Source organism: Vigna unguiculata, chromosome 3 (assembly GCF_004118075.2).
Source record: "Vigna unguiculata cultivar IT97K-499-35 chromosome 3, ASM411807v1, whole genome shotgun sequence".
NCBI classification, from domain to species: Eukaryota; Viridiplantae; Streptophyta; class Magnoliopsida; order Fabales; family Fabaceae; genus Vigna; species Vigna unguiculata.
This window is the reverse complement of record NC_040281.1, coordinates 10,242,145-10,254,981: the sequence shown is the minus strand read 5'-3', so window position 1 is coordinate 10,254,981 and position 12,837 is coordinate 10,242,145. Positions and strand designations below refer to the sequence as shown.

The following is a 12,837-nucleotide window of genomic DNA, read 5'->3' as shown; positions in this document are numbered from 1 at the left end:
GACAGAAGTGACAATTTTTATTAATCACCAATGGAAAGTTAGAAGCATACATATATGTGTTAAAATAATACAATAGCATATCACATATTGGTTGTTCCACTCACTCTTGTTCCATGCATGAATATGATCTAGAAGCTACTCAAAATCCATGAGAGACGTCATATATAGCATCTTAATCCAACAAGAAGCAAAAAGGAGACTGAGATAAAGATGTTGCCAGGTAGGTATTGAAAATTTCTCCTTCATCACTCATTATAAATACACATGCAACTCTCTTTCTCCTCCAACAAATCTTATTCAAAATAATTTCTCTCACTCTCTTCTGCTGCTCATAACATGACTACTTTACACACCTTTCTGCTTTTACTTTTCCTATCTTATAAACCTGCTCTTTCATTTTCTTCTAGACATAGTCAATATTGGGGTGGTGGCAGGATTTTGAGCTCTGCTTATAATGCTGATCTTGTCACTAACCTACCTGGCCAACCCAAGGTGAATTTCCAGCACTATGCTGGATATGTCACAGTCAATGAAACCAATGGAAGAGCACTCTTTTACTGGTTCTATGAGGCCATCACCAACCCAGAAGAGAAACCATTGGTGCTTTGGCTTAATGGAGGTAAAACCAGATAATATAGTTATTAGTTAATGTTTGTGTTTTAATTTGCTGTGTGGAACATTCCAATCTATCATCAAACATGTCACAAGGTCATACTATGAAACTACATATGTCACATCTGTGACATTTTTGGATCACTTGAGTCATTTGCATGTTTAAGGAGAAAGCCATGTCCTTATCAATATGGATTTTTAATTTGTTTAGTTTGAGTGGATAGTATTATAGGTGGCAGCTAATGAGAGAGAGTTTACGGCACTTGTGGTTTTGATTTGGTGTTTGTTGTTGCTTATGTTCTCTGCTTAGGTGACAACATGATTTTATGCTACAGGTCCTGGGTGCTCTTCTGTGGGATACGGAGCAACACAGGAGATTGGTCCATTTTTAGTGGACACTGATGGCCATGGCCTCAAATTTAATAACTTCTCATGGAATAGAGGTATGATGATGATGACCACTACTAAATACACACACTTTCTGCCACAACCTCACTTTCTTTTCAGACCATGTTCTATAACATTATAAAATTTTGATGGTGAACCACAGCTAGAGCTCCATTATTGGTCCCCTCAATATATATAATTATTAATTGATTAATTTTTATTTCTGTTTTTTATCACATTATTCATTAGTATAGAGTATGTTATAGCAAATAAACTTTATCTTATTATTTGGTGGTAAGAAATGATTGTATCTGTGATGTTGCAGAAGCCAACATGTTATTCCTGGAATCTCCTGTTGGAGTTGGCTTTTCATACTCAAATACAAGCCGTGACTATGACCAATTGGGAGATGATTTAACAGGTCATTACTTATCTTATAATGTTGCTGCTGCATAATGAGCAGCAACCACTATATAATATGCCATTTTCTTGAGTATGTGGGTCACATTTTCTATAGTTTGAAACTTAATCATAAAAAGCAGATCTCTGACAAATTCGTCTCTTCTCTTTCTATTATTTGTGACAGCGAACGATGCTTACTCTTTTCTCCACAACTGGTTCCAAAAGTTTCCATCATACAGAACGAGGGCGTTTTACATAGCAGGAGAGAGTTATGCAGGTATTGAAACTGAAACACCTTTTTCTGCATAACTCATTTTTTGGTCAATTATTGTAATGAAATTAATCATTGATATTTTCAGGAAAGTATGTACCAGAGCTGGCTGAACACATCCATGATAGGAACAAGGACCCCTCTCTCTATATTGATCTCAAGGGTATTCTGGTATGGTCCTACATAAATTAAAAGTCAAAACAAATTGCTGATAAAAATCATGGCACAACGAATCTTCCTTTACTAAAATTATTTTCCCATCTAGTCTAGCATTTCTATATTTTAGTTCAACATCAGGAATTCAAAATAGGCCTCTTATCCACATCATTTTCCACTTTCAATAGCTGAGATATTTGTAAGGAAAATTCTTCACTTTTCATCTTTTGCAATTGAACTTTGAAGTATCAGCATAACTGAGATGTCTGAGATGTCAAATTTCATGGTGATGTCTCACGTGAACTTATTTGGAAATTATTTTGCAGTTGGGTAACCCTGAAACATCTGATGCTGAGGACTGGATGGGGCTGGTTGATTATGCTTGGAGCCATGCTGTGATATCTGATGAAACTCATAAAATAATAAAAACAAGTTGTGACTTTAACAGCACCGATCCATGGCGTAACGAAGATTGTAGTGAAGCTGTGGATGAAGTACTCAGACAATACAATGAAATTGATATCTACAGTCTCTACACCTCTGTCTGCTTTGCCAGCACAGCACGTTCAGACGATCAATCCATGCAAACTTCCATGAAGCTAACATCTAAAATGGTGCGTCAACAAAGTATCTTACACTGTACTATAAATTTATTTTTGTGAGTAATTTGAAATCATTAATTTAAACAAAGCAAATATATATATATATATATATATATATATATATATATTTATATATATTTATATAAGTGTTCTGACACACTAACCTATTTATTTTGTTTGACTAGATGCCTAGGATGTTGGGTGGCTATGATCCATGCCTTGATGACTATGCTAAAGCTTTTTATAATAAACCAGATGTTCAGAAGGCTCTTCATGCCAGTGATGGTCAGAATCTAAAGAATTGGACCATTTGCAAGTAACTTTTTAACCCTTTTCTGTCATCACAGTATTAGAAATGCACTAATCCAAAAATATATATAGAATCTTTTATATGTACATATATTTATCTTTTGCTAAATGATTTTTAATTATCAAATGTAGCAACAAGATATTCAATGACTGGGCAGATTCAAAGCCATCTGTTATTCCAATTTACAAGAAGCTTATTTCAGCAGGACTTAGGATTTGGGTTTACAGGTAAAATTTGAAAATATATATATATGAGTCTCAGTATTCATGGAATTGTGGTTGCTACTGCATTTTTTGGTAGCTTCTTTTCATCATGTTGTGTTGTTGAATGTTTCAGTGGAGACACAGATGGTAGAGTACCAGTGTTGTCCACAAGATACAGTTTAAGCTCTCTTTCCTTGTCTGTCACTAAATCATGGAGGCCTTGGTACCATGAAAATGAGGTAATTAAATCATGAAAGCAAATAAGCTTAATCTTTTGACAGAAAAATTTTATGTTACTTATGTTTTTAATGTTGTGTTTTGATTTGGAACAGGTTAGTGGATGGTTTGAAGAATACGAGGGGCTTACATTTGCAACGTTTCGAGGAGCTGGGCATGCAGTTCCCTGTTTTAAACCAAGCAATTCACTTGCGTTCTTCACTTCCTTTCTCAATGGAGAATCACCACCTTCTACAAAATAAGAAATCTGTATAATAATCATATTGGGTGTTCTTTGTTGTGACCTCATATGAAGATTTTGCTCTTACATTACCATTAGCTAATACCTACCTATCATATTGTTAAAATGCGAAGTAACCCTGCAAATGTAATGAATAAAAGAGTTTTGCTCCCTTTTTCACCGTTGAGCCATAATCCATTAAAAAAAATGTAAAGAAATATATTATTGTACATATTGAATTTAAGTCATATTGAATTATTGTACATATTTCATCGTAACAGTCTAAACATCACAATTCGATCGTGACTCAACTCACTTGTTTTTTATCACAAGACAATTAATGCCACATGATCCATTACGGGACAATTGATGCCACAAACAACAACGGTATATAGGATTTTGGATCAACAGATATCATTCCATAACCATTTCTTAAAACAGGTAGAGAAATTGCTTGATGCAGGCCAAAGCTTGTACAAGTATTAATGTGTTTAAAGGAGCGACCGAACCGTAGCTTCTGCGTAGTTGAACCTTTAATTTTTGGCACTGAATAACGCTGAGAGAGATCAATGTTGGAGGGTTTTGTGTTTCTCCGAAGAGGAAGATAGAAAGCATTGCTAATATCCTGAAGCAGTTGTGTATCAGAGTCAAAAGCATTACTAGAGTTGTAGAACATCTGAAAAACTTTCAAGCATGTCAAATGCAGCATCTTGCAAGGCTTGGGCAAATTACTTTCTCCATCAACCAGAACATGCTGGAGAAACTCTTTCGTCATTTCATCTATGATCTCTCTCCCCTCAGCAATTGAATCTTCCATTTTAAGATTAGGGTTCATCATCAATCTGAGCTGAAGAAAGTTCCACTTTCCCTCTTCTGTCTCCCTCTGTCACATGCATACACATGAAATAGGACTTAGTTTTTGATAGCAACTGTTAAGTACATTTTTTTATCATTGATTATTAATTAACTAACCACCTTATAGGACTGTATATCATTTAATATACGACATATAAGCATTAGTAGTTTAGTGATGGTTTGATATTGAGGTGGTCTGAGATTGTTGTCTGCAAAACTGGGATTCAGAAAACATGAAGCTGGAAGAATCATGGTGTGTATGGCAATAGACAGCATGCCATTCTTCAGATACTCATCAATTGTTGGTGTCTGTCCCTTCTTGTTCCACTTTGCTTCCTCGAGCCACGAAAGGAAAGTTTCACACCACTTAACAAAAGTAACACACACTCTCATGTTAATTAATTACTGACAGTAGGTTAAAAAAGTAATTTAATACACTAATTAAACTCTTAAGCTTAGAATGATTACTAGATCTTGTAGTCCACTCTTTATATCATGAATCCCTCCTTGTTCGAGATATTTTGTGGCAGTTTCACTCACGAGATTATCCAGAGCATTGAATATGACTTTGCCGTGGCCATTTAAGCCCCTAGAATCCCACCTGTGACAGAGTGAAATTATCGAAAATGTTCATGTTTTAAACGAGGAAAAATATTTTTTAATAATTAAATTTTGACAATTTTTCTCACAACTTGAAGAGTATTTTTAAGTGATTTTTTATTTTTTTATTTTCTCATTTTCTATATTTCAAGATCACTTAGAAAATGTTACTTCAGATCATACACTACAAGAAAATGTGTCATTAGTAACCAATTTTAGTGACCAAAAGTTGTTAGTCACTATAATGACTAATTTAGATTCCAATTTACAAAGTAAAAAATTATTGGTTACTGAAATAATTACTATTATGAATAAGAAATTATAATTGGTTACTAAATTGGTTTTTAAAATTAGCTATATCATGGTTTTGGCTACCAAAGGAAATTGATCACTAAATATTAGTTACTTAGGTTTTAGCTACCAAAATGACTTAGTTACTAAATTGGTCTCTAATTAATTAGTGACCAATTTAGTGACCAATTATAATTTTTTATTTATAATAGTGACTATTTTAGTAACCAATAATTTTTAATTCTATAAATTAGTATCTAAATTAGTTACTATAGTGACTAACAACTATTGGTCACTAAAATTGGTTATTAATGAGACATTTTCTTGTGGTGATAAGGAAAAGTTGTCAGAATATCATTGTCCTCTAATCAGACCCAAGAATTTAGAAAGTTAATTTTTTAACAATTATATTATGACAACTTTATTTTACAACCCTGAAGCAAATCATAAGATACAGTTGTCTTTAGTTGTTAAAATATCATTGTCCAAGAATTTATTTTTCACCAATTTCATATTACCTCTCATTACCTTTCACTCTCATTTTTTTTCTTTAGAAATACAAAAGTTAAATTTTGTGAAAACTATTTTATTCTTAACAAATTATCAAATGGAGTCAGAAGAAACTTTTTTTTTTCATGTTTTAAAATAGTTCTCTATGTGATCCAATAAATCATGAGTCAAAAATCATTCTTTTAATATAACTTAACTTCAAATCTTAAGAAAAATAGATTTGTTGATCTTTATCCTTATATATTTCTTACCATACTTATAATATATTCCTCAAAATCTTTCTCACTAAAAAGGATTTGAAATTATTTGTAAAATTGAAGGACTCTTGTAAAAAAGAAAATTTGATAAGTTAATGAATGTTGTGAATTATAAATGCAACTTATTGATGATACACAGTTTACATATAAAAAGATTGTTGAAAAAAGCTCACGGTTTTACTGTCTCAAAAGTTGGAATTTAAGGTCTACGCAGATGAAAAACCGTCTGATTTAAGAATTCTCACAATTGCAGAACTAATGAGGTTTCAACGAGAAAAAATAATGAGGTTATTATAACAGTTTATTTAATGAAAAACTCAATGGAAGTTCTTAAAACCCACAATTTGTGCAATTATTACTTTCTTCTCTTTACCAAAGAACCAACCATACTGTGCAAAAAAGTAAAGGTGTTTTTCACTACAATTTGAAAAATAAACTTGGTCACCAGGAAAAACACCGTAGATTAAAGAAAAACAACATGAAAAATGATTGATGATAATTATTTTTTATCAACAAGAACAATATAGTAATAAAAACGATAGGTTGCCCCTATCCATATAAAAAAATAAATTAAGAATTAAAGTTAATAATTTGGAATATTTACTTATAACATCATAATTGATTGAGTATTTGACTATATTGATAATTGTTGCACCAATTACGTGCTTTTCATTTTCTCTCTATAGTGACAAATCCATAAACAGTGGAGTAAGAAAATGATGAAGCTGTGTAAGTTGATGGAAAATAAAAAAACTTTTAGATCAAACTAGAATGAAATGATAATTGTCATATCGAGTATCTTCACAAATATTTAGAATATTATTTTTATTTTTTGAAAATTTTGAACAATTGAATTAGTTAATATTATAGAAGCATGTATTTTATAACAATATGCATATATGTACCTTCTAACAGCATTGGTGAAATGTTTCAAGTCCCTGAGTGAGCCTTGTGTGTCAAAGAAATCATCTGCAATTGTGATGAGTATAGCAGTCTTTGCCACTAGGCTTCTTACGTAACTCTGATTTCGATAGTTAGTGGAAGCAGCTATAGCATAATAGCAATATGTTGTTTTCTCTCGACCAAATCCCATGTTTGTTAGACCATAATTTTTCACCCATCTGTTACAGTTATCATTGTAATTTCGTAACTCAGAGGTAGGCATGAGTAAGAGATACAGAAGCAAATGCTGTGTTAGGATCATTCAAACCTCGTCAACTCTTTTAATTCATGTCTGAAAGTTGATTGCTTCAACTCGTAATTCTGCCTCGCAAGTTCTAGGAGATCTTCCTTGTGAAAGTGTGAAATCCTACATCGGAAAATTGTCAAAAGCTATAGGAAAAGTTTTTTATGAAATGAAACAATTTGGTTTAAAAAATGTACCTAACATGTGAGGTTTTTCCTTTCCATAGAACATCCTTGTCATTGTTTTCTATCCACGTCCTATGTTTTAAATGATCCGTTTCGGCCAGCCAATGAGTATTTAATTCGTGTTGAACCTGCACAAGAAGGACTGTGTAAATGTTTTAAGAATAATAATATTTTGATAAAGTTTGGTATGACAAACTTTTGACAAACAATTATTTTTGTAAAAAAAAAGTCCTAAAATTTTATCATTTTATTTTTGTAACTTTTATATAAAAATAATAAAAAATTATTCTATTTAGCGATTTTGTCAAAAATTTATTTGTTAAAGTTTCATTTCCCATGTTTTAATGGAAACTGTATACGAGAGTTACAAAGATCATCGGACAAAGAAGAAAATATGAATTTTTTCTTCTTCCTTTATTTCAGCCTAAGATAGTTATATGTTCAAAAATCAATTTAAAAATGTCCTTTTCAATTCCATTATTTTAAGTATTTAAAAAAAATACCGACAACATCTAATTAAGAAGTTAATTTTAATCTTAACTTAATCCCACAAAATCGATCTGTAAGGTGAGGTTTGCACTCACTTATATACTGTGAAATCAAGTTATCTCTAGTCCATGTCGGCTTCCAACACACACCGAGTTACATCTGGTGCGTAGGACAGGACTGGACATTAATGGGTGGTCTCAGAGCGACCTGATAACGAGTGGAATAACATACCCAACAAACAACAAATTTTTCGATAACGGTTGACACAATAAGTCAAACAAATAGCAAATCTCGTTATGATAGACTTTAACCCATTGCTGTCATACCATATTAAGGAGTGAACTTTAAGCCTAATTTAACTCTATTCTATTGCTGATTTTAACAAAGTTGTTGATGTAAATGTTTAATTATAGTTATATATGATTAAATAGGAAATGATTAAATACGTGTTTAGTCTCTTAACTTTTAATGAAATTGGAATTAGTTCTTTTTAAAATTTTGGATCAATTTAATTCTCCAACTTTATAAGGGTAAACAACACAAATATTATCATGAAATACATTTAAAATATTAAATAAACTAAACAAAATCTAATTAAAAAACTAAATTCACATATTTTTAAACATGAAAGACTTGAATGGATGAAAAGTTTCAAAGTAGAATTAATTTAACCCAAATAAGAAAAAAAATGAAGAAAGGAGGGTGCAGAGGGTCCGGTGGGCATACCATTTGTTGGAATTGGGAGAAAATGGTGTGAGGTTCACCATTTTTAGTTAGCAAGCATTTGTGAAGCAGATCTGTGGTGAAAGATTTGACGTCTTGAAGTTCATTTTCCCCACAGAAAATAAGATTTGAGGCTCTGTACATTGAAAAGATTGTAGTTGACAAGTGTTCCGGTTCCTTTTGAATACGTGCTCTAATTTCTTCGTCATCTAAAAACCAACCAAAGCTCACTGCATTTTGTTTTGGAATTTTATGATCATAAAATTGTATAATGAATAACAAAATGTTATTTAGTAGTTTTGGCTCTAAAATTGAAGATTTGGAGTAAAATAGTTAATTGCAAAGGATGACATACATGAGGGTGATACATTGTATCCATGAATCCTTAGGAGGTGAAATGCCAGAGAGTCTTTGTGAAGCTGAGCTTCAACCATATTGGTCGGTTTTACCCACCATTCTTCTTCCACATAGTTCCTATATATATCATACAAAATATCCATAGTTGATCATGTGTATGCACAAATATACATAGTTTGATCATGTATTATTGTAGTAAGCACAAAAATACAATATGAACTTATGCTCTTATACATCTTACTAAATAAACTTTGTTAAATTCAACTTCAGATATCAATATTTTTAGGTATTTACTGAGATGGAGTGAATGGATAATTTCAGATGCAGTGTACATAAGTTGTTCAAAGGGGTGGAAAACAGAAACAGAAGCTGAAGTGAAAGTGGTGAGTGGAAGTCCATGGCTTGGTCCATGAGGTGAAATTTATGGCAAGAGATAAAGATGATTTGAATTACTCCTATGAAAGTTTTTATTTATTTTTTGACGTAACTTAACGTGGATCAATTAACTTTCTTTTCTTTTAAAAGAATCAATTACTCACACTAAATTATGCAATATTGAATAATAAAAAATAATTAATATATTTTTATTTTTTCTGAATTTGTGTGTTTTTATTCGTTACAGATAAACTGTCTAAGTTTAATTCTTTATACACAGCATAATTAGTAGAACTAACTATCAAACTAAAAAAATCAATTAACTTTATTGTAGAAGAACGTTTCTAAATTAAATTAATTATAGGGATAATTTCTATTCTAACATTTACGATGGTACATTGTAAATTTCTAATAAACTCGTTACCAAAGAGGAGTTAGAATTTGTTAGGGTGTAGATATGTATTCAAATGGATATTTTATATTCACCGATCAAAATATCCATTAACAACTTAAAATGATATTATTTCAATCATATTTATTTAATTTTTAATTTAAAACTTAATATGTGTTATTATATCATTAAAGTAGGTTGTTGGATGAGTGTACTTATTTGAAAGGTATCCTTAATATGTTTGGTGACGTGTAGTGATCAAAATAAAAATTTGTACCCGTCCATATTAATGGCTATGTTTACGGATAAAATTTTTGATGAATCTAAATAAATATTTTTAATGAATATTTATAGATAATGTGTATAGCTAAATCGACACATATTTGTTATTCATTAATAAATATTATTACATTTTATTTTTTAAAATTCAAGTGATGATTGTTAGTAATTATAGAAGAGTAGTTTAAAATTTAATTTTATATATTCTTATTTTTTTATACTTACTACTACTAGCAAACACACAGGCGCTGTCTGTATCCGCATTTTTTAATTTTTATAATATCAATAATATTTATTTTTAAAACATATATAATAAATTTTAAAATAGTTATTAAATAAAATAATTATTTAAAAAATGTTTTTAGAATAACGGTCAAAATAAAAAAAATTAAAAAAAAAACGGTTAAAGAAAAAATAATTATAAAATAATTAATTTTTAAAATAATAATTAAGGATAAAATTGAAAAATGAAAAGTGGACCCAAAAAGAGGAATCTCCTTTATATATTGTTATAGATTATATAGGAGATATTTTATAATAAATTAATTTTTTAAAATTTATAATTTGAAACAATCCATCTAAATTTTTTTTTTTAAATATCAAACTTATTTAGATTATTTTATTAAGTAATTTGATTTAAATTATTCTTAAAAATTACTTTTTTTTTTCAATCCAAATTTATATTTTAAAGGTTTAGTTTTAAATAATTTTATTTAAAATTTGAAAAAATATAAGAATATTTATGTGTATTCATGAGTAAATGTGATATACAAAAATTATATAATACTTTTTTTACGAATACACAAAACAATTTTTTCAAACAATCTGAGTAACCAATAGTCACTAATACTCAACCTCACACATCACATTGTCATCCTATATATACTTATACTTGTTATAAACCTTTGTGTAGAATTGAATTTAATCTTGTATGTGTAAATGAATAATTAATATATATATATATATATATATATATATATATATATATATATATATATATATATATTACCTGTTCGTTTAAAAAGGTGATCTCTTAATTGCCAGTGACTTGAATTTCGAGAAAAAAAAATGTAGTTTCATGCAAATTAAATAAGCAAGTTCTGTGACATAGTAATGATATACTTTGGACACCCATAATTTTTAAACTCCTATGTAGCATCAATAACTTTTTTTCCTTGTATTTATCTTTTTATAAATCACATCATGTAGCCTATAAAATTTATTTATCTTTACCTGATTTTAGCATTTTGGTTGCTTATGTATTATTTTTCAACATTCAAATAACTTTCATTATCTATAGTCTTTACCTGTAGATTTTTGCCAAAATTTCTTCAATCTCTTTATCAAAGTGCTCACCCAACCCTAGTCTTTGTAACTGGTTTATCATGCAGAGCTTTATAAGGTCTTCATCCATGGGATATGTTTGTGGAACTGTAGCAATGTGAAATTTTCAAAACACGTAAAGAGAAAAAAAAAATGCGAAGCTAATTTGATATATAATGTTAAAGAGGACAAAATAAAGGACGAAAGAAACCTCCATTAGGGCATCTCTGAATTAGAGACTCTAAATAGGCCAGACAGTGAATATTCCCGGTAGCCATGAATGCTTTTGCAGTAGCAGATGGTGATTGGAACAGTGAACCATCACCTCTCAGATTGCTACAGATATCTTCTTCACTTACTTCATACCAAGGTGCCAAAGCTTCAAGATACGATAAAAGTGGTAAGAAGCCCTGCTTACCCACAAGTTCCTCCCTGTTCGTTTTAAGTACACACTATAATTACAAAAATAATATCTTATAAATCCAGCCAAAGAAATTTCAGCCAAGTTGAGTTAAGGTTAAAGAAATTTTTTTATCATTATCTACCTTACTAAGATTTATTGTTCGTTGAATTTATCGTTTTATCTTCTATCGAGTCATTATCACTTCTTAATATTTAATTTTATGTTCGAAATATATATACCTCGATGTAAACGAATTAGTTAAAGATTTCACATCGATTAAAAGTAAAATTATTTTATAATATATAAATAAATACAAATTTCTTTTGAAATTAAGTTACTATTAAAATCTACTTCTTAAAAAATAACAAAAACTTGAAAGGCATATGTATTAGGTATACTTATGAAGGAGCTTTTGTTGATGGAGAAAGATACTTGAGATTGTCACTCTCACTGTGTCTGGGAACACAATTTCAATTCCAGCACACTCCGAAAGTCGAAGCATTGCAGGAAAAACAATTATAAACCAACGAGGGCAACAGTTTTCGATATCCTTGAGCAGCTTCTCAGTGTTTGCTTCAATGAAGGACAGCCCTAGAGATTGAAAAAAACCAATGATTATAAAAGCACAAAAACATAACTGAAGAAGCATAAAAGTAATTAACATAGCACCTCTTTGTATGAGTGATGCAGCGGTGTTCCAGTTTTTGAGTGCAAGCATGGAAGCAAGGGTTGCTGGAAGCGTTTCCAGTGAGGGTTTGTGAGAGGCATCACAGTCTCCCCAGAAGCCTTGTTGATTTTGGTTGTTGATGAGCCATTGCAAACAGTTTTTGAACAAGGGTTTGGAAGGATCGTGGGGATCTGCTATCATTGCTAACCATGCAGTATCGTATGCCGACGGCCATATATAAGTGTAGGGATCAACATTTGATGACAATATTATTGCCTTCATTTTTTCTACGAGGGAGCATGATGATGCAGACTCCATGTTTTTAGGACATAAACAAGAACAGAACGTAGTTGGATTCTGAATCTTTAACTTGTAGAGGGACCGTGCTATTTATATGGAGAATTAGATTATCAATTTCAATTTTTTAACTCTCATCTTTAATTTTTTACTTGATATAATATAAGTTATAATTTTAAAAAAAAATTAAAAATTAAAAATTAAAAAATAGAAAAAATATATTATTTGATATCATTTGATTTGATAATA

General features: G+C 30.4%; 2 protein-coding genes across 2 annotated transcripts; one reads left to right on the top strand and one right to left on the bottom strand.

Moving 5' to 3' along the window:
• The first annotated feature begins 301 nt into the window (after positions 1-301).
• On the top strand, positions 302-3,580 carry LOC114177347 (serine carboxypeptidase-like 31). The gene is made up of 10 exons (XM_028062645.1): positions 302-619; positions 948-1,055; positions 1,325-1,420; positions 1,586-1,678; positions 1,761-1,843; positions 2,155-2,442; positions 2,616-2,746; positions 2,872-2,967; positions 3,077-3,182; positions 3,276-3,580. The coding sequence occupies exons 1-10, from the start codon at positions 337-339 to the stop codon at positions 3,420-3,422; spliced, it is 1,431 nt and encodes a 476-aa protein (XP_027918446.1). The 5' UTR covers positions 302-336; the 3' UTR covers positions 3,423-3,580.
• Positions 3,581-3,717: 137 nt separating this feature from the next.
• Positions 3,718-12,623, bottom strand: LOC114178938 ((E,E)-geranyllinalool synthase). Its single transcript, XM_028065094.1, has 12 exons — positions 12,294-12,623; positions 12,023-12,215; positions 11,433-11,653; positions 11,206-11,329; positions 8,852-8,970; positions 8,500-8,726; positions 7,297-7,412; positions 7,124-7,222; positions 6,819-7,034; positions 4,724-4,856; positions 4,376-4,621; positions 3,718-4,283 (listed from the first exon to the last, which is right to left on the bottom strand). The coding sequence occupies exons 1-12, from the start codon at positions 12,607-12,609 to the stop codon at positions 3,756-3,758; spliced, it is 2,538 nt and encodes an 845-aa protein (XP_027920895.1). The 5' UTR covers positions 12,610-12,623; the 3' UTR covers positions 3,718-3,755.
• Between the last annotated feature and the right edge of the window lie 214 nt (positions 12,624-12,837).